Source organism: Vigna unguiculata, chromosome 8 (assembly GCF_037176805.1).
Source record: "Vigna unguiculata cultivar grain cowpea cultivar isolate G323 ecotype 2 chromosome 8, ASM3717680v1, whole genome shotgun sequence".
NCBI classification, from domain to species: Eukaryota; Viridiplantae; Streptophyta; class Magnoliopsida; order Fabales; family Fabaceae; genus Vigna; species Vigna unguiculata.
The window spans coordinates 38313533-38334765 of record NC_140799.1 but is presented as its reverse complement, the minus strand read 5'-3'; the positions used below and the strand labels follow the sequence as shown (position 1 = coordinate 38334765).

General features: G+C 32.9%; 3 protein-coding genes across 4 annotated transcripts; all 3 read right to left on the bottom strand.

The window, feature by feature from the left end:
- Positions 1-432: 432 nt before the first annotated feature.
- Positions 433-8578, bottom strand: LOC114195557 (uncharacterized). The gene is made up of 7 exons (XM_028086065.2): positions 8000-8578; positions 7642-7791; positions 7317-7472; positions 7090-7209; positions 6844-7008; positions 1423-1823; positions 433-1323 (listed from the first exon to the last, which is right to left on the bottom strand). Exons 1-7 carry the CDS (start codon positions 8523-8525, stop codon positions 709-711), a joined length of 2133 nt encoding a protein of 710 aa, XP_027941866.2. The 5' UTR covers positions 8526-8578; the 3' UTR covers positions 433-708.
- Positions 8579-9771: 1193 nt separating this feature from the next.
- LOC114195498 (uncharacterized) lies at positions 9772-14418 on the bottom strand. Its single transcript, XM_028085989.2, has 7 exons — positions 12836-14418; positions 12504-12653; positions 12134-12289; positions 11676-11843; positions 11419-11583; positions 10813-11288; positions 9772-10704 (listed from the first exon to the last, which is right to left on the bottom strand). The coding sequence occupies exons 1-7, from the start codon at positions 13371-13373 to the stop codon at positions 10096-10098; spliced, it is 2262 nt and encodes a 753-aa protein (XP_027941790.1). The 5' UTR covers positions 13374-14418; the 3' UTR covers positions 9772-10095.
- A 151-nt stretch (positions 14419-14569) lies between these two features.
- On the bottom strand, positions 14570-18367 carry LOC114194009 (uncharacterized). Of its 2 annotated transcripts, none has more exons than XM_028084032.2 (7): positions 17786-18367; positions 17532-17681; positions 17086-17241; positions 16818-16982; positions 16574-16735; positions 15507-16012; positions 14570-15369 (listed from the first exon to the last, which is right to left on the bottom strand). In XM_028084032.2, the coding sequence occupies exons 1-7, from the start codon at positions 18363-18365 to the stop codon at positions 14761-14763; spliced, it is 2328 nt and encodes a 775-aa protein (XP_027939833.2). In that variant the 5' UTR covers positions 18366-18367; the 3' UTR covers positions 14570-14760. The 2 variants fall into 2 exon arrangements, with proteins under 2 accessions (XP_027939833.2, XP_085522129.1); XM_085666003.1 differs by having other exon boundaries at positions 15507-15997.
- Positions 18368-21233: the final 2866 nt, after the last annotated feature.

Genomic DNA, 21233 nt, shown 5'->3' with positions numbered 1-21233 from the left:
ATGATATCAATAGAAATGTACCAATAATTGGAACTTATAAAAAAATTAATAAACTAATAATTTGTAAATTAGAAAAATTAAGAATCTAATAATTTAGGATTTATAAAAATTAAAAAGTTAGTAATTTAGAATTAATAATCTAATAGTTTAGAAGTTATAAAAATCAACAAGCTAATAGTTTAGAACTTATAAAAATTAATAAACTTCTGTTACCTAAAAATAGCTTTTCCTAAAGCTAAAGGCCCCTATATCAATAGATTGAATTATAGCCAACTAGAGACTCTGTTTTGAAATACTGATCCATCCAAATTGCTCCTTACTATCTCGTCTACTCCGTGTTACGATCGATTTCTCTCAGTGTTGAGTATTAGTGTTGAGTTGAATTTGAGTGAAAAGAAATCAGAAATATGGTTGTGATTCTCATTTCTCTCAGTGCAAGGTTGAAGTCAATTTTATTTAACGCATTACGCCAATGTTCAAATGCAAAAGCAACCAACACAACATTGTTACAATTCAAATGCCATTTTTCATGGCTGAAAAGATACATGATTATTCACACCCAAACTTGCTTGATATTTATTTACCAGGAAAACAAGCCCACAATCATTGACAAAACACAAACTTGACTCAAAAAAGGAAAATTTATTTGAATGACTGCATGAACATGAACACAATACAACACGAACAATGAGACATAGATGTAGTAGCTTAGCTGCTATAACTTGTTTCCGTTACAGTTGCCCGTGGCACCTTAGAAAAAATGGCTATTATAAGATCAAAGTATAGTGGAAACTGCGCCACAGCATAGAAGATGATTGGAAAAGCAGCGGCTGCATAAATGGGGTATAGAGCCGTTTTGTATCTGTGACTAAGCAGAAAGTAATGGCCGGAGCAGAAAGAGACTAACATTGCAGCAATGGATACAAAAAGAGAAGTGAGAGCTAGAAGAATTTTGAATGGCAAAATTCTGCGAAAATCTTTGGATTGCTTTAGAGAAGTGAGGATGATAAGGAACATTATGATTCCAGTGACCGAGGAGCAAAGTCCAACCAGTGAAGCAACGGCAAACACATCAAATGCAGGATTGCCTTCAAAATGTGGTCTACCTTCTTCATCGGTGCCACCGGGGATGGAGCTGGCTGTAGCAAAGGAAACACCGGCAACAAGTGTAGCCACAACAAAGCAGGATTCAAATGTTTCCTTCAGCCAATCGCTACTTTCCTTTATCAGTTCTTGGTGAGTTTCCTCGAATATTTCCCATGCAGTTCTGCCCCTTTTGTCGATGCTTATGTTAAAGTGTTTTGGCACAAGGCTTTTAATATACTGTTCCAATAAAAAAATAATTTCCCATGATATTGATACATCAGATATGAAATTACAATTAATAAGCAATAAAAGAAAAAGGTATTTGTTTATGTATACCTGAAACCACTTTATATCCCACATCATTTGCAATATCTTTAGACGGTGGTAGACCATCGGAGCATATGCTGCGCAGTGCAATATGGTCCTCTCATCTCTATCTACTTCCAGAATTAAACTATTCCAAACTTCTGGTCTTATCTTCGTTTTCAAATTCTCAATAAGTAAGGGTTGCCTGTTAATCACTGCCACCAGCAACACATTATCTTTCATTGAATTCCTGTCATGGATCACATTTGGAATTCGATCCAAAAGTTCATTCACCATTTCAACTATGCCATTTCTTGCCGCAACCAGAAATGGTGTCTCGTTATCCTCTTCTTCTTCTTCTTCTTTTTCTTCTTCTTTTTCTCCTTTTTCTTCTTCTTCTTCCTTCAACCATGACGGTTCGCTAGGTTCACCTGTCAACCCAGAAAAGGTAATTGAATAATAATATTTTCACACACACTATATATTCATTTAACAACACGTTAACTTCTATTCAATACCATTTGACACACATTATATTTCACTTATCACATTTGTCTCATAAATGAATTATTTGAGACCTTAGAAACGAGGAAGAAGTTCTCCATTAGAACAATTAATTCTTGTGGTGTCAAGGCATGAAGTTGGTCAAATTTAATATGTGTGACAATTAGGGAATGTTGTAGAATGTGAAGTATATTCTGAAGCTAAAAATATATATTTTGTCAGCATGTTTATTTTTTTTAGTATACCCACAAGATTGAGCACGACATAATAAAGATTTTAAATAGATAATCTATAGTTTCTAAGGGGTTAAAAGAAATTATTTTTACATTTTAGATGACTTAGTTGTGCTTGTGTATATGTTTGTGACTAATTAGATAATGTGCTTGAAAGAGGTTTTAAGAAGCTGGAAAAATAAAATTGCCATCAGGTTTCTGACCGATGTAAAATGTTATTATTGATTTATCTATTTGCATTAGTGAAAACTTGTTAGATACCAATAAGTAAAGTTGGAGTTTTTTTTATCATTGCGAACTAAGAAATTTGTAGAGACTAAAGTTTGGTAACCTATTTTAACGACTCTATTTAACAACCAAGGTAGAACATATTACTACCAGAAGAATGCTTATTTAGACTCATGGAAGAGTGCTTATTTCTAACCATCTTAGACAATTAGTGGAGTAGGATATGAATATACATCTTGAAAAGTAAAACCGAGACCCTATAGATGTTCAAGGAAAGATTTAAGGTGAGATTGGTAGGTTTTACACAAGTGAGTGAAATTAATTATAATGAGATATTCTCACACGTGTAAAACACTTTGACAAAAAAATTTCATGTATATTAGTAATTAGTATAATTTGAAGTTGGAATAATCGGATATCAAGAAAACTTGTTTGAATGGATACATGGAGGAGACTATCTACATGCAACAACACGAGGAAGCTAGCCCGCCACTTTTCTTTTTTAATTTTTTTTTTTAAATTTTTATTTATAAAATTTGTTTATATATATATATATATATATATATATATATATATATATATATAAATATTTAAAACATATTTAATCATATAAATATTTTTGAAGTTTTTAATTGATAAATTAATATCTTTAATTGGATAAATAAAATAATTATTATATTTACATATTACATAGGCATGTTGCACGAAATCAAGGGATTTATATCAAGAAACTTTGAAATGAAAGGCATTGGCGACACAACCTTTGTATTAGGAATTTAGATACACCGTGATCAATCTCGGGGTGTTTTAGGATTGTCATGAAGAAGAAATCTTGAAAAGGTACTTAAAAGGTTTGTCATGCAGGAATGTAAATTTGGGATACTCCGGTTGCTAATTAGGGAGACAAGTTTAGTCTTAAATAGTGCCCAAAAGGAAATTTTCAAAATTCAGGAAATGCAGAAGATTCCCTACTCATCAATTTTAGGGAGTCTGATGTATGCCCAAGTATGTATGCGCTCAAATATAGCAAATATCATTGAGGTATTAGGCAAATATTTAAGTAGTCTTGGAATGAATAATTGGAAAATAGCTAAAAGAGTTGTTAGGTATTTGAAGAAAACAAAGGATTATATGCTCACATATTGTAGGAAATATGACGAATCACGAACAAAAGAGGATGTGTTGTTCAAGTCTTCCAGGATACAACAAGAAAATACTCCTCTTTATAGAGGAAGTAACCCAGGATAATAGAAGAAAATAAAGGAGAGATAAGAGAACCAAGAGAATTGAGAATGTGTGTTTTTGGATGAAGCACAACGCCTATTCATAGGTGGAGAGAGAGTTTGAAATAAGCTTAGAGATCTGTAACAGCCACCAATGGTCAAAAAAATTGATATTGATATAAATACCAAATCAAAACAATTGTAGCAATAATGGCCAAAACTGAAAAAGTAATGAGCAATGCAACGGTTATATATTTTGCAATATATTAAAACCACTATTTGTATAACACATAAAGAGGTCAGACCCGTTAGAGATCACTAGGTATTCTGACTCGAATTTTCTAAGATGCCAAGATAGTTTGAGATCCACTTTGGGTTACATTTTTATGTTAGTTGGTGGTTCGGTTTCTTGGTGTAGGACCAAGCAAACCCTTACTGCTTCATCAACTATGGCTGTAACATTTGTAGCATGTTATGACTACAAGAAAAACTATATTACCAACGTCTTCTTCTTAAGTTATGGAAGGAATTGAAAGATTACTTAAGTTATATTGTGACAACAAATCAATTGTATTATATCCTAACAAAAATAAGAGCTTGACCAAGTCAAAGCACATCGACATCAAGTTCTTAGTTCTTAAGGAAAGAGTACAAAGTGGACAGATTTCCATAAAACACTTAGGAACAAAATCCATGATAGAAAATCCTTTTACTAAGGAATTTTCACCCGAGGTCTTTCAGGAGCATGTTGCTCATACGAATGTTTTACAGTTCGAGTAATCTTTGGTTTTATGTATGCATACATTAACTTTTGAACATATTTGGTAAGTGCATATATATCTTTTATTATTCAGATAGTATAATTTGTATATTAAGATTATTAAATTCATCCCATCAAGATAAGGAAGTATTAGTTGAAAATAAATGCATAAAAGTCACTTTCACGTAATTTTCATGATGAGTCTATGTCATTTACCTATGTCATTTGATTTTGTCTACATTAGAGATCATTGACATGTTTAATTGCGATTGATGGAATGAAAAATGTTTTTGTTCTAATGCAGATGTAAATATTGTTGGCTCTTATAGTGTGATGACAAATGATTTTCTATAATAACTTCACCTTCAATTTAATTTAATGTCTAAGATAATCCTTAATAAATTTAAGTTAAAAATTGATTTTCTATTTTGATGAAAAAGTAATAAGTTATATTAAGTTCATAATTAATTATCTTTGTTGAATGGTTTCATCAAACTAAAAAATAATTGGTTATTTTACAAAAATAATTGATGATACTAATCAATGATTTTTTCCAATCTCTCATGTAATAATTATTTCAAGTTATAATCAATTAAATTTTTATAACCTTAAAATGTTTGTTTTCGTGGATAATCAATTAGACAGAGAGATAACAGGTTATATTATTTTAAAATGTTTTTTTTATAGATGAAAAACATATTAATCTAGAGTGGTGGGAGCTAATTTGTGTGCATAGTTTTTCATCTAGATTGTATCTTATTGGTTTATGTTTTCATTGCAACCATTATCATTACAATAAACTTGCCTTTTTCATCAAAGTTTCGAAGGATTTTTTTTTAATCATGACTTTTGTTCCCATTTTCGTAGCAAAATCTCAATTTGGTCCCTCTATTTTTTGTTGTTTTAATTTGGTCCCTTTCGTTAATGGTACAGTAATGCCGTTAGAAGGGGTGCCACGTGTCAGTTTCTGAATTTTTTGACTTTTTTGACTTTTTGATTTGAATTTAAAAAAAATTATCACGTGTCAAGCTGTCATCGTTCCACGTGGCAGTGAAAGAGTGATGTGGTAGTGACAATGACATGTGTCATTTATATGTCAGGTGTCATTTTCACTTTTTCAATTTGGTCTCTTTATTTTAATTTTTGTCTCAATTAGTCTCAAGTTTTGTAAAAATTGAGCAATTTTGTCTATCTCCAAATTCAAATTTAATTTAATTTCTATATAAATGTACACAAATATTTCTATCAAAATTGATATTTCAAGTAAATATTTTTAACAAAATTAAGTTTATTTAATTAATATTTTACATTGAACTTTATTTAAAATTGTTTTAAAGTTGTTAATAGAAAATAATGTTAATAGAAAAAATATTCATAAATTATATTGATATTTTATTACATTGTACTTTAATATTGTTTTTTATTTGAATTTATATTTCAAATAATTGTATATTTTTAAAATGTGTAAAGTTCAATAATTTGTACACAAATGTTTGAATTGGTGTACAAATAAAAATTTTAAAAATAATTTTAACTAGTCCATGTAACAATAGAAAAGATATAAATTTAAAATTTGAAAACAATTTTAAATACAGTTGAATGTGAAACAAAAATTTAAATAAACTTAGTTATGTTAAAATTATATAATAAAAATATGAATTTAAATAAAAATATCAAATTTAATAAAAATATTTGTATAACATTTATATGAAAATTAATTTTTGTTTCAATTGGGAGAGAAACGAAATTGCACTATTTTTACAAAAAATAAGGACTAAATTGAAACAAAAATTAGAATACAGTGATCAAATTGAGAATAAAGAAATAATACCCGGCATAATACTAGAGCGATATAATCTTTACGCAAAGGCCATCCTATCCAATTTTCGGGCATTAAAATACGTCTTAGACGAGGATGACTATCATAAGAGATTCCCAACATATCATAAGATTCCTTTTCTTGAAAATCCGCACTTTTCCAAACCCAAAAAATCGAAGGAATTCTGGGATTTTTTCTTGATACAAATATTTTTATGCATACCTCTTCGGGTTGATTTATACCATACTCTATTCTTGTAAAATGATATACACTAGCTAAGAGTCCTCCGGGTGCTACATCACTCTATCACTACCATGTGACTCAACAATAGCTTGAGACGTGACAAATTTTTTATTTTTTAAAAAAAATTCAAAAAATAAATAATAAATAAATAAAAATTCAAAAAAAATTCAAAAAGTGCAGGAATTGACACATGACCACCCATTTAACATTGTTACTGTACCACTAACGGAAATGACTAATTTGAGATCAAAATTTTCAAAACAGGAACCAAATTGAGATAAAAGAAAAAAAGAAGAATTAAATTGAGATTTTGCTATGAAAATGGAAAACAAAAGACTATGATTAAATTTTTTTTTAAAAACCTCATCATTACAATAAAATCAATTTTCACCTAATATTATTAACATAAGATACAGAGTTGGTGTTTGCATAGATACATACCTTGTATATATTCGCTGTATACATTATACATATCAGTTTCAGCTTTCATATCCGTTGGGACACCTCCACTTCCTGTAAATGCTGCGTAAGGTCTTTCCAACAGTGCCAGCAAGAGTTGACCACTCCATTGATGCCTCCTCTTTATATTCCTTATTTCCTTAAATCCTTAAAAAAAGTATCAAACCAGATCAATCGTATTACTATTAAGTAAAAGCAATACATCAAATTGGCACGATGAACACATACCTACTCCTAAGAATCCAAGAGTAAGTACAAATGCATTCCCAGAAGCTTTAGATTCGATTTCACGCTCCTCAGTTGATGGGTTTTCTGGGTCTTGCTGTTTACGTTTAGTAAAAAAATTGTCTGCAAACACCGAGATTCAAAATGTGAAGAAACATTTAGAATTAAGAAACTAGTCCCCAAAATTTTTAAAAAAAAAAAAAAGACAAGACAGCATGAGAACCCGTTACCAGTTAGAGCATCAAGACATTTGAATCCAGCAATGAAGTCACATAATGTGACATAGCTCTTTGGATAATAGGGTTCGTCAGATTTTGGTTGCTTTTTCACCTTTTCCAAAATCGTCTCCATTTGTCTTTTAGGGTCCAGTTCTTCCACAAGCGTAACTTCAACAAAAGAAAAAAAAAAAGGATAAATTGATTTTATCTTTCAAAACTTGTATTTGATTAAAACTTACAAAATAATAGCTTTTACGCTAAAAATATCTGAACGTCACTTCATTTCATTTCATGTAATGAATGCAGTGTATATATAGATATGTGTAATAATACTTACAGTGATACAGGATTTGCTTCCACCATGAAAGTTTGGTAGCACTTCTGAAAGCCGAGGGCCTGGTTGCTAGGAGTTTGAGAGGAGTGAAACCCTCATTATTCAAATGTCCCCTAAGGAAATCATAGTAATGCAGTATTATCACAGCCAAATCTGCACAATATCCATAAAAATACTATTCAGAATATATAGCGTTGTGTTACTTAAAAATAAAAATACAAAAATATTACATAAAGTTGCTTATGAATCTAACTGTTAATCTGCATCTTTTCTATAACACAGACATACAGTAATCAGTAGTCTACCAAAAACAATATACAAAGTAATGAGCAGGAAGAGAAGATAGGTATGAGAAACATACCGAAATACTCTCTTCTGATAGCACAGTGAAGAATAGTGTCACCATTGTCTCGCACAAGATCTTGCAATGGAGCAGTGTGGCCAGAAAGGTTAGAAAGATAAGCAAAGACGAGTTTCTTCCAGTTGAGAGCAGCTTGAAAGAGAGGTGTCTCTCCTTCTTTGTTCTCCAGTCTCATCAAGTAAATCCTCTCCTTCTTGGTTCCTATGATCAACTCACATATCTTTGCGAAACCCCTGGAAGCAGCAACATGCAGAGCGGTATCCCCTCGGTAGTTCCTCATTTTCAGAGCCTTCATCGTCTTGTGTCTGATGATGGCATTCACAAGGTCGTCAACCACCGCTTCTTCTTCCAAATCCACCGCCACGTGCAGTGCAGTACCCACGGAAGGGTAAATCATTGCCGTGTGACAAGCTGGGAATTGGTTGTACATGTTCACAATCTTCTGCCATTTCCCTTCCAATATGTACTCCGCCACTTGATCTGATGGATTGGACGACAACTCTTCCTCAAAACTTCCTGGATTCATTGCCGAACTGGAACTTCAAATAACCACAATCTATATGTTTGTATGAAGTACTGAAATAATGCGTCTTATCGACCAAATAGAAAATTCGATACTTCAACTCCTCGTCTTATGTCATCTCACTTTTTCTAGGTCACAAGGGAAGAATAATTTTGGAGATAATAATCATCTTTCAGATTGTTATGGATGGACCAATCGTTAATGAGATTTTTGTGAACCAGCGGGATGGCAAGAGGGCCAGTAATTTGTCTTATTATCTGCTCTATTAAGTTGTGTTGTAAAAAATATTCACTAAGTTTTTATTTTTTATGTTGGTGAGTTTCATGATTCCGACGGATATTTTTTTTATTTTACTTTTTACTTTTTAATTTTAAATTAAATTATTTTATTTTAAAATAAGTGTTTGAAATATAAATTTATATAAAATGTTAATTTTATATTAGAACTCAGATAAAAATCCAAATTAAAATATTAACACAAAATAAATTTAATTTTTTATAAGTAAATTTAAATAAATTACGTAAAAATATAAATTTTTTAAAATTAATTTTAATTTTATATCTTGAAATAGAAATTAGAAAATATATAAAGTTATATTTTGAATAATTAATATTTTTTATTTTTATTTTTTTAAAAATACTTAAATAAAATTCATTAATAATTATTAATTTAATAAATAGTATGTATCACGAGTAAGATATCATGTAACAAATAAATAATTATCATTATCTACATATATTTATTAAGTATTGATCCAAATTTTAGGGCAGAATTTTTGTTTTTTTTGTAAACAAGGAAAGAAAAGAAGATATTCTATTCTCCGCACACTTCATCTTAGGATTTATTTCTCTCTTCTTCGCCCGTGGGATTACTGGTAAAATAGGATTCTTAAAAATAAATAAAAATTCCTCCTTTAAACTTTAATTTAAAATTAAAATTCACGTTAAAAAATTTAATATATTTTTATATTCAAACGTAATAAATTAATAAATTTATTCTTACGATATTAATTTTACTTTTATCTGTTAAATAATATTTTAAATTGATATTAAATTTAAAATTGATATAAATAAATTAAATGTCAACCCAAAATACGTTTGATACGTAAAAAATTATATCTGCATATTTTTAAAATTTAAAGACCCAACTGCATAAAAAAATTAAAAAAATAAATTTTAATTTCACATAAAAATTTTGAATACTAAAATCTTATTTTTGTCTAAAGAATAAAAAAAATTGAGACAAAAAATATAATAATATTATAGTATCAATGTGAATGTGACAAAAACACTTAAGCATACGCCATACATTATCTTCTGAAGTTGTAATCAAAATTATTTGAGTCATTGTTACACCAAGAATTAATGTCCAGAAACATTTCTCCAAAATCGCAAACTGTATTGCACAACCAACACAACTTTGCTACAATTCAGAAGTTTCTTCCGTAGCTCACATTATTTTACACATAATTGATGACACAAAAAGCAAAATCGACAAACCAAAAAGGATTTGTATGACAAATACACAAAATGCCACACTGCAATGATATGACAGAGCTTAGGTTAATTAGGTCCTACAACTTGTCTCCTCTATCACTTGATCGTGGAACAGTCGTTAAAATGGCCGTTAGAAGATCGAAGTATAGAGGAAACTGTGCCACAGCATAGAAAGTGACAGGGAAAACAGTGGCTGCATAAATGGGGTATAGGACCGTCTTGTATCCATGACTAAGCAGAAAAAAATGGCCCGTGCAGAAAGAAACAAACATTGCAGCAATGGATACGAAAAGAGAACTCAAGCCAAGAAGAAGCTTGAGTGGCAAATCTCTGCGAAAATCTTTGGCTTGCTTTCGAGAAGTGAGGATGGTGAGGAACATTATGAGACCAGTGACGGAAAAGCAAAGTCCAACGAGCGAAGCAATGGCGAATGCATCGAATGCAGGCTTTCCTTCTAAATTAGGCCTACCTTCTTCGTTGGTGCCACCAGGGACGGTATTGGCTGCAGTGAAGGAAACACCAGCAACAAGTGCAGCCACCACAGAACAAGATTCAGACGTATCCTTCAGCCACTCCCCACTTTCCTTTATCAGTTTTTTATGCGTTTCCTCGAAGATTTCCCCTGCGGTTTTTCCCTTCTTGTCGCTTCTAAAGTAAAAGTGTTGTGGCACAAGGCTTTTAATATACTGCTCCAAAGAAAAAAATAAAAGCATCAACATTAGTGTAAATGTTGCAGTAGTTGTGTTTCATTCGTCTACTCTTTCTACCACTTCATGCAACAAAAATATATATACCTGAAACCACTTTATGTCCCACACCATTTGTAAGGCAGAACCAGCTATCTGCCAAGGTTTATCGCCGCCAGGAGCATATGCTGCCAAGTGTAACATCGTGTTCTCATCTTCATCTACTGTCAGAGTTAAGTTATTCCAAACTTCTAGTTTGGACTGCATCTTCGTTTTCAAACTCTCAACAACAAGGGGTTGCCGATTCAGCACAGCCACAAGCAGCACATTTTCTTTCTTTGAGTTGGTGTTATGGATCACACTTGGAATTCGATTTAACATTTCATCCACCATTTCAACTATGCCATTTCTTGCTGCAACCAAAAATGCTGTCTCTTTTTTGTCAATCTTTTTTTCTTCTTCAGCTAGCTGATCCGATTCCTTCTTCATGCTCTCACTGCGATCAACACCCTTTTTCTCTTCAACATCTGTTTTATTTTCTTCTTCTTCTTCTTCTTCCAACCATCCTAATTCACTGGTTCCAACTGTGAGTATGCCAAGCCAAACAAGGAAAAGTAGAGGTTGTAAAACTTCATCGTATAAATAAATTGAACATACATATACTACAGAAGGATTTGGTTCTGATCCAGAGAAAGAAGCATTAATTATATATACCTTGTTTATATTCGTTGTATACATTATACATATCAGTTTCAACTTTCATATCCGTTGGGACACCTCCACTTCCTGTAAATGCTGCGTAAGGTCTTTCCAACAGTGCCTTCAAGAGTTGACCGCTCCATTGATGCCTCTTCTTTGTCTTTTTTATTTCCTTTAATTCTGAAAAAACATGTGTGATATCAATGGTGTTAGTTAAACCATCCTGCCGCAGATGAACATTTAACAAAGAAAATAACATGAAGAATACATACCCACTCCTGAGAGGCCAAGAGTATGTACATATGCAGACCTAACAAATTGTTGAGAGGTTTCATAATTTGGTGGCAAAAATCCAACCTTGGGAGTTCCCAATTCAATGGTACACTTTTTGGATGATGGGTTTTCTGAGTCGTGCTTATTCTTTCTCGTCGGCATTTTCCCTGAGACCCAAAGAAAAATACGTCATAAATGGATATAGCTCTGAGAATAATAGACTAACTTTTATATGAGCGACTCTATTTTGAGGTCTTAGTATAGATATAGATATAGATATAGATATAAAAATGAAAACAAATTGAGAAAAACTTAAATCGCGATCCTTTTTTCTGAACCACTGTCTATGAAGACGTGTGTAAGTAAATATTATGTACTAGTAAAGAAACGAATAAAGTTATGGCGTAAAGAAAAAAGAAGAAGAAAGACGATAGGAGAATGAAACCTGTTCACATACCAAATAGAGCAGCAACATTAAACGATCGAGCAAAGAAATCATGTAATGTGGCATAGTTCTTTGGATATTCCTCTTGATCAGACTTGGGATTCTCCCTTATCTTTCCCAGATTCGCCTTCATTTGTTTTTCAGGGTCCAGTGGTTCTACAAGTATACCTTTCACACACAAACAAATATGATAGTAAATATGCATATTTTGAAAAATCATGTAACAAATTTTTAGAACACTTTTTACAGTATCATAAATTGGAGGTCTCAAGTAAACATATATTTGAACAAAACATACACAGCATTTAAATCTGAAACTAGAATACAGTTATACTTCGAAACGTAGCCTTTTAACCTAGTTCTTGATGCTAATATAACTTACAGTGGTACAGAATTCGCTTCCACCATGACAGGTTGGTAGCACTTCTGAAAGCCGAGGATCTGGTTGCAAGGAGTTTGAGAGGAGTGAAACCCTCTTTATTCTTATGTGTGCTAAGGAAATCATAGTAATGCATTATTATCACAGCCAAATCTGCACCATATCCATGAAAATATGCACACTGCTCAGTATATATAGCGTTTTGTTATGTCAAAATAAAAATACAAAATATTACATAAAGTTGCTTATGTAGTTATTAAGTAAAGAAATGAATCTAGTTGTTAATCTGCATTTTTTCCATTTAGCAGGAACAGAAGATAGGTATGAGAAAATACCGAAATACTCTCTTCTGATAGCACAATGAAGAATAGTGTCACCATTGTGTCGCACAAGATCTTGCAATGGAGCACTGTGGTCAGAAAGGTTAGAAAGATAAGCAAAGGCCTGTTTCTTCCAGTTGATAGCAGCTTCAAAGAGTGGTGTCTCTCCATGTTTGTTTTTTCGACTCACCAAGTAAATCCTCTCCTTGTTGGTTCCTATGATCCACTTACATATCTTTGCGAAACCCCTTGAAGCCGCAACATGCAGAGGGGTATCCCCTCGATCGTTCTCCATTTCCAGAGCCTTCATCGTCTTGTGTCTGATAATGGCATTCACAAGCTTTTCAACCACCTCTTCTTCGTCCAAATCCACCGCCACATGCAGTGCAGTGCCCACGGAATGGTTAATCATTGCCGTGTGACACGCTTGGAATCGGTTGTACATGTTCACAACCTTCTGCCATTTCCCTTCCAACGTGTACTCCGCCAGATACTCACTCACTTCATCTGATGAATTGTACGACAGCTCCTCCTCAAAATTTCCAGGATTCATGGCCGAACTGGAACTTCAAATAACGAGAATGTATGTTTATATGAAGTTCTGAAATAATGCGTTACCATTTTTTCTGCCTGCGTCTTATATACCAGATAGGGAATTCGATACTTCAACTCCTCATTCTATGTCATGTCACTTTTTCTAGGTGACAAGGGAAGAATAACTTTGGAGATGATAATGATCTTCGAGGTTGTTAATGTTGTGAACGAAGAAAGAAAATAAAATATTCTAACCAACACACACTTCATCTGTACCTTTATTTCTCTCTTTTTATCGACAGCGGGCTCACAAAACTGGTATTGTTGGATTCTTAAGTAAAACAAACATTACTTATTTCACTTCACTTTCTATCATGTCGGTGAAGTACAAGTTCCATCAGCTTCTTCCTCTGTTTCAACCTGCTGATTCCTAACTGTCGGAATCTTATTTCTTTAGCCTCTTTTCACTGTTACTGAACAAAATTGGTGTTAACGTCACCATTTTTCCCTTAAGTATTGAAAAATGGTCTGAATAAGTTCTGAAAAATGGTGTTTTTGGTGCATAATAATTTTAATTTAACTAGTATATGGTCTTCTCAAATACTTTAAAACAACTGTGATGGAATACATGAAGAATGAACAATCAAGACTAAATCCATCAATTCTGCAAATCAAAGATAAAGTCTGTCAACTGCTATTAGAAAGTTTTGATCCTCAAGTTAGAATTAGCCAAACATCAACTGATCATTCTGGAAACATCAAGCAAACTCAGGATAAAAGCAATCACAATGATACAATAAAAACATTCGTGTACGAAGGCCTTTTTCTCGATGGGTCGGGATTTTGGTTTGAAAAAATATCTGGTCCATTGGGCATATAGATCCCAAACCTGGAAAGTGATCACTTAATTTTAAGCAATGTTATAGGGTTAATACACTAATCTGGGTTACAACAATATAAATTGAGGCAATTTGTCTCAATCTATGGGTCTGATGGGTCAAGGAATCAGGATACTCCTGTAGGTTATGTGAACAAACCAAGCTCTTCATGACATATTATTTGCAATTTGTGCCTTATAACAGTCCAGCTTTTATATACCAGTAACAATTTTATGCCAGCAATAACCTAACAGGTTCTTAATTTTTCTGTATTAATAATTCTTTTTGGTCTTAAAAAAAAAGTACTTTAACTAGTACCTTAAACAGTAAAGTAAAATTATTAAAGAAAATATGCTAAAATATTATTATAAACCCAATCGCAACTTTACAAGCTACAAAAACCTACATGATTATTCAATCCAAACTTGCTTGATAGTTATCCGGAAAACAAGCTCACAATCACAGACAAAACACGAACTTGACTCGAATACAACACAAATAATGGCATGTAGTAGGTTAGCTTGGGTGCTATAACTTGTCTCCTTTACCAGTTGCCCATGGCACCTTAGAAAAAATGGCTATTATAAGATCAAAGTATAGCGGAAATTGCGCGACGGCATAGAACATGACTGGAAAGACAGTGGCTGCATAAATGGGGTATAGAACCGTCTTGTATCTGTGACTAAGCAGAAAGTAATGACCGGAGCAGAAAGAGACAAACATTGCAGCGATGGATACAAAAAGAGAACTGAGGCCTAGAAGAATTTTGAATGGCAAATCTCTACGGAAATCTTTGGCTTGCTTTCGAGAAGTGAGGATGGTAAGGAACATTATGAGTCCAGTGACAGAGGAGCAAAGTCCAACAAGTGAAGCAACGGCAAATACATCGAATGCAGGTTTTCCTTCTAAATGGGGCCTACCTTCATCGTCGGTGCCACCGGGGATGGAGCTGGCCGTAGCAAAGGAAACACCAGCAACAAGTGCAGCCACCACAGAGCAAGATTCAGATGTTTCCTTCAGCCAATCGCTACTTTTCTCTATCAGATCTTTGTGTTCTTCCTCAAATATTTCCCCTGCAGTTTTGCCCTTTATGTCGCTTCTAAAGTAAAAGTGTTGTGGCACAAGGCTTTTAATATACTGTTGCAATGAAAATAAGAGATGGTCATTTTATGAAAAGAAACTTGGCAAAAGAATGCATGGAATTACACCTAATGATCAACAATAGTGCAATAAAAGAAAAAGGTATTTGTTTGTGTGTGTATATATATATATACCTGAAACCACTTTATGTCCCACATCATTTGCAAGGCAGAACCAGCTATCTTTGGAGGCTTGTCGTCCTCTGGAGCATCTGCTGCCCAGTGCAATATGGTTCTCTCATTTTTATCTATTGCCAGAGTTAAATTATTCCAAACTTCTGGTTTTGTCTTAGTTTTCAAATTCTCAATAACAAAGGGTTGCCTGCTCATCACTGCCACCAGCAGCACATTCTCTTTATTTGCATTCAAGTTATGGATCACACTTGGAATTCGGTCTAAAAGTTCATTCACCATTTCAATTATGCCATTTCTTGCAGCAACCAGAAATGCTGTCTCCGTTTTGTCAATTTTCTTACTTGGGCTTGAAGATTTTTTCTCCTTAGCCTCTTCTTCTTCTTTTTCTTCTTCTTCTTCTTCCTTTTCTTCTTCTTCTTCTTCTTCTTCTTCTTCTTCTTCTTCTTCTTCTTCTTGATCTTCGTTCAACCATGGCAATTTGCTAGATTCACCTGGCACCCTGAAGCCTAATCAGAAAAGGTAAATATGTCGATCTTCATCCTCCCACTCATATTTCACAGACAAAAGAATTTTATTAATAGAACTTCTAAGCATATGTTTAAGGAGATTGCTTTTTACATTTATTCATCATCTTCATCTTCAACTTTATTTAATTTCTTTAATCAGCTTTGGAGGTGTGAAAATGACTATAAATCATATAGAACATCGTTAATTCATTTGTTGATTGGACCATCTATTAGATGATGGGTTAGACCATTTATTAGTATTATAGATAATAGATGATGTGTAGCAATCTTTATATTTTCTGTCATACTTCAGGTTTATATAGTCTTGATTGATATTATATATATAGCTTTGATATATGATTTCTATGCGTACTATTTTCTACTATTATTATTTATTATAACATTTATTGCATGATGTGCTCGATTACTATTCTTATTGTATACTAGTGTTATAGCAGATAATACATGGTATAGTGTAACTTTTTCTATTATACAAAGAAGAGGTCAATTTATTATGAACAAAAGATACAGAGTTGGTGTTTGCATAGCATACATACATACCTGGTTTAAGTTGGTTAAAAACATTATACATTTCTGCGTCAACTGGAATATCTGGGACACCCCCAGCTCCAGTGAAGGCTTCATAAGGTCTTTCCAACAGTTTCTTCAAGAGTTGACCACTCCATTCGTGTCTCCTCTTCATATTCCTTATCTCCTTTAATCCTTAAAAAAAACATGTACTTACAATAAACCAGATTAATGGTATTAACTAAAAGCAATAGATCAAGAAATTTGCACCACATACCTACTCCTGTGAGCCCAAGAGTATGTACATACGCAGACCTCAGAAATTGTTGACTCGTTTCATAATTTGGTGGCAAAAATCCAACCCCATCAGCTTCAGATACGATTTTAATTGGTGGGTTTTCTGAGTCTTCCTTATTTTTTTGAGTAAAAAATTTGTCTTTTGCTGAGGAAAAATGTGCAAGAAATAGATTGAGTATTAAAAAACTAGTCCCCAAAAAAATAAGAAAAAAATAAAGAAAAAGCAAGTTAGCATGAGAACCCGTTACCAGTAAGAGCACCAAGACTTTTGAATCCACCAATGAATTCACATAATGTGGTATAGTTCTGTGGATAAGTAAATTGGTCGGCATTTGATTTCTTCTCCATCTTTTTCAAAATCTTCTTCATTTGTCTTTCAGGGTTCACTGGTTCCACAAGCATACCTTCGACAAAAGAAAAATATATTTGCCAAAAAGATGGAATTTTACATACTATATATGATATTAAAATTAGTAAATGGGCACATGATCAATCTAATGGATCAAATTAATTAACTTTATATGAAACATGAGTTGTGTAAAAAGATGGATATTTGATGATTGTCGGATAAAATTGATTTTATCTTTCAAAACTTAAAACTGTCAAAATAATAGCTTTTACATTAAAAAAAATCTGAACATCACTTCATTTCATGTAATGAATACAGTGTATATATATTTACAATAATACTTACAGTGGTACAGGATCTGTTTCCACCATGAAAGTTTGGTAGCACTTCTGAAAGCCGAGGGTCTTGTTGCAAGGACTTTAAGAGGAGTGAATTCATCTTTATTTTTATGCGTGCTAAGAAAATCATAGTAATGCACTATTATCACAGCCAAATCTGCACCATATCCATAAAAATATATATACTATTCAGTGTATATATAGTGTTAATCTGCATTTTTTTCATACAGCAGGAAGAGAAGATAGGTATGAGAAAGATACCGAAATACTCTCTCCTGATAGCACAGTGAAGAATAGTGTCACCATTGCGTCGCACAAGATCTTGCAATGGAGCAGTGTGGTCAGAAAGGTTAGAAAGATAAGCAAAGACGAGTTTCTTCCAGTTGAGAGCAGCTTGAAAGAGAGGTGTCTCTCCTTCTTTGTTCTTCAGTCTCACCAGGTAAATCCTCTCCTTCTTGCTTCCTATGATCAACTCACATATCTTTGCGAAACCCCTGGAAGCAGCAACATGCAGAGTGGTATCCCCTCGGTAGTTCTTCATTTCCAGAGCCTTCATCGTCTTGTGTCTGATGATGGCATTCACAAGCTTTTCCACCACCCCTTCTTCGTCCAAATCCACCGCCACGTGCAGTGCAGTGCCCACGGAATCGTTGATCATTGCCGTGTGACACGGTGGGTCGTCGTTGTACATCTCCTCAACCTCTTTCCATTTCCCTTCCAATGTGCACTCCGCCAGACGGTTCACTTTAATCGACAACTCCTCATCCACATTTCCATAATTCACCGAACTCATCCTCCGCTTCAACTTCAGATTATCGTAATCATGTATATTATGTAACATGGCAGGAGACATTCTAGTACTTATATACTGAGAATGTATATGTGGTACCTAAGGAACTTCATGCTTCAACTTCACATGTTTTCCCACTTTTCACGTTCACACGGGAAGTATAATTTGAGATAGTAATCTATAAGTATCTCTGGTCATGGATGGACCACTCACTCTCACTCATCAAACTGTGGCAAACACGAAACAAAGGAAAAAGATAAATATACTTATTATGGTTATAAATTACAATGAAGAAATAATGTACGTAATTATTAACACTTTTTTTAGTGGAAATTTATTAAAAATTACAAAATATTATATTAGTCTTACATTTTATTTAGTATGAGTTGTTGTGTGATATAAAAGAGGAAGATAAAAGAATTATAATTTCGTTTGAGATCAGTCTCAGCATGTTTTTTATTTTTTTATTAAATCACTTTTCAAATCCAATTTAATATAATATATCCTTCAACCACTCCAAATTGTTGGGAGTGGCCAACTAAGTTTATTGGATTCCAAAGAAAAATAAAGCGTTATTTGTACCGCTAAAAAGGACAACCTCCGTTATCCTCTTCTGTTTTTTCTTTTTTGTTCTGTTATATTCTTTTTTCATCTGTTGTTCTGTTTATCAGTAATGGTAACTGTAGTGGCTTTCTTTTTTTATCTTTTCGACTTACTAAGAATATATTAGAAGTGGGATGAGAGGAACGTGACAATATTTTTAACTTAAAACCTGAGTGTAGTTAAGGAAAGAAAAAATAGTGTATACATTAGTTAGAGGTTAATAGTAGTTGATATACATTTCTTTTTCTTTTAATTCATTCAAACAGAGAATATAATGAAGAGATCCAATCTCAAAATAACATCCTAGGTTAACCTAGCAATACCTTAAAGATAAAATTATAATGGGTTAACAAGAAATTGAAGTCGAGAAAAAAGGAATGATATATATATATATATATATATATATAACATAAAATAAAAACATGAAAAAATGCCGATTTACTTCACAAATGGTTTAAATTTCTTAATATATTAATGTTATTTTAGTAATTAATTTCTCATTCAAAATTAATTAAGTTTTGAAACTGTTTTGTAAATAAGGGTTAAAATAAAAATAAAAAAATTAGAAACAACTCGAAGATATTTTCATATTCAATTTTTTATTATTTTGTAATCCTAGTTGAAGAGTTTAAGTTATTTAGGGTAACCTTATACACAGTGACACATAGAAAAAATAATTTTTGAAAATAGAAATATTTTCAAACACACCCTCATTATAATTCTTCACTTTTGGAATTATCTAGTTATGCTTCTTTTTGCTTTTTTCACTTTGTCAAGAGATATAGGAAGCATGAAGGATTCTAGAAGAAGGATGATTACTAAAGTTTCATCTTCTTATACTTCTTTTCTTGAATCTTTATGTAACTTGCTATTTACTTAGTGTTATTACACGTAACCAAAATTGTTTAAACTTTATGTTATGGTATCATAGCATGCGGAAGCACAAGATCGTGACAATTGGAAATTAAAGAGCAGCAAATAAAAGAGCAAGAGAAATAACACACAAGGATTTACGTAGAAAACTTCTTTTGAATGTAAGAGGAAAAACCACGGGACGATAATGAACAAAATTCCACTATGAAAAGAAGAGTACAAAGCTCTTAAATGGGAACAAGAATCCTCACCAAAAATACACTCAGGTGTATATTACAAAGTGTGTCTCTGTAAATGTTTTTCTCTATATTTTTCAAGTCATGGAGATGATATTTATAGGCTTCAAAACTGAACCAATTAATAGGCCATATGAAGAGTCTTCAGAAACTGCACTAGTAAATAGGCCATGTAAAGAGTCTTCAAAACTTAAGTAGTAAATAATTAATAATTAGTGCTTAAGTAACATGTGGTATTAGGAATTGAATGAGAACCACATATTCTAACAATCTCCACCTTGGTTCGAATTCTACAAGTGTTCATCGTCCGATAAAGCCCCAAAGGGCATTCAAATGTTGTATAGACCAACCAAGTCCAAACAATGTTCAAACTTGGTAACAGGAAGCGGCTTGGTAAGCATGTCTGCTAGATTCTCAGAAGTGTGAATCTTTTCAACCATAATTTCTCCAACAACAACAACATCTCTAATAAAGTGATGTTTTATATTGATGTGTTTGGTCTTGTCGTGATAATGATTATTCTTGGTTAAATGAATAGCACTTTGGCTATCACAAAACACAGTAAGAACTTTCTGTGTTAGACCAAGTTCATTTACCAAACCTCGGAGCCAAATAGCCTCCTTCACTCCCTCTGTGGCTGAAATATACTCTGCTTCGGTTGTAGATAATGCAACAATAGATTGAAGTGTTGCTTTCCAACTGATAGCACTATTACAGAGGGTAAAGATGTAACCTGAGAGAGATCTTCTTCTATCAAGATCATCAGCATAATCTGAGTCAACATATCCTACAACATTATCAATTGTAGCCAATTTTTTTGTCAAATACCAAGCCAACATGAGAAGTACCTTTTAGATACCGAAAAATCCATTTTACAGCACTCTAGTGTTTCTTGCCGGGATTATGCATATATCGGCTTACCATGCTAACAGCATATGCAAGGTCTGCCCTGGTGCATATCATGGCATACATAAGACTGCCAATAGCATTAGCATAAGGAACATGTGACATGTATTCCATATCTTCCTTTGTATCTGGGCAAAGATCTGAGGATAACTTGAAATGTGCAGCAAGTGGAGTAGAAACAGGTTTACAATCATTCATATTAAACCTATCAAGTACTTTCTCAATATACCTTTGTTGAGATAAAAACAATTTACCAGCTTGACGGTCCCTGCGAATCTCCATACCAAGAATTTTCTTTGTT

Coding starts and splice junctions, on each gene's coding strand:
- LOC114194009 (XM_028084032.2), bottom strand. CDS start 18,365: ATGTTACATAATATACATGATTACGATAATCTGAAGTTGAAGCGGAGG. Junction 16,013..16,573: donor TTTTAACCAACTTAAACCAG/GTATGTATGTAT, acceptor TTTTCTGATTAG/GCTTCAGGGTGCCAGGTGAA. Junction 15,370..15,506: donor GGGACATAAAGTGGTTTCAG/GTATATATATAT, acceptor TCATTGCAACAG/TATATTAAAAGCCTTGTGCC.
- LOC114195557 (XM_028086065.2), bottom strand. CDS start 8,525: ATGAATCCAGGAAGTTTTGAGGAAGAGTTGTCGTCCAATCCATCAGAT. Junction 7,792..7,999: donor TATCAGAAGAGAGTATTTCG/GTATGTTTCTCA, acceptor GATATTGTGCAG/ATTTGGCTGTGATAATACTG. Junction 7,473..7,641: donor GAAGCAAATCCTGTATCACT/GTAAGTATTATT, acceptor CTTTTGTTGAAG/TTACGCTTGTGGAAGAACTG.
- LOC114195498 (XM_028085989.2), bottom strand. CDS start 13,373: ATGAATCCTGGAAATTTTGAGGAGGAGCTGTCGTACAATTCATCAGAT. Junction 12,290..12,503: donor GAAGCGAATTCTGTACCACT/GTAAGTTATATT, acceptor TGTGTGTGAAAG/GTATACTTGTAGAACCACTG. Junction 11,844..12,133: donor TAATGTTGCTGCTCTATTTG/GTATGTGAACAG, acceptor TTTGGGTCTCAG/GGAAAATGCCGACGAGAAAG.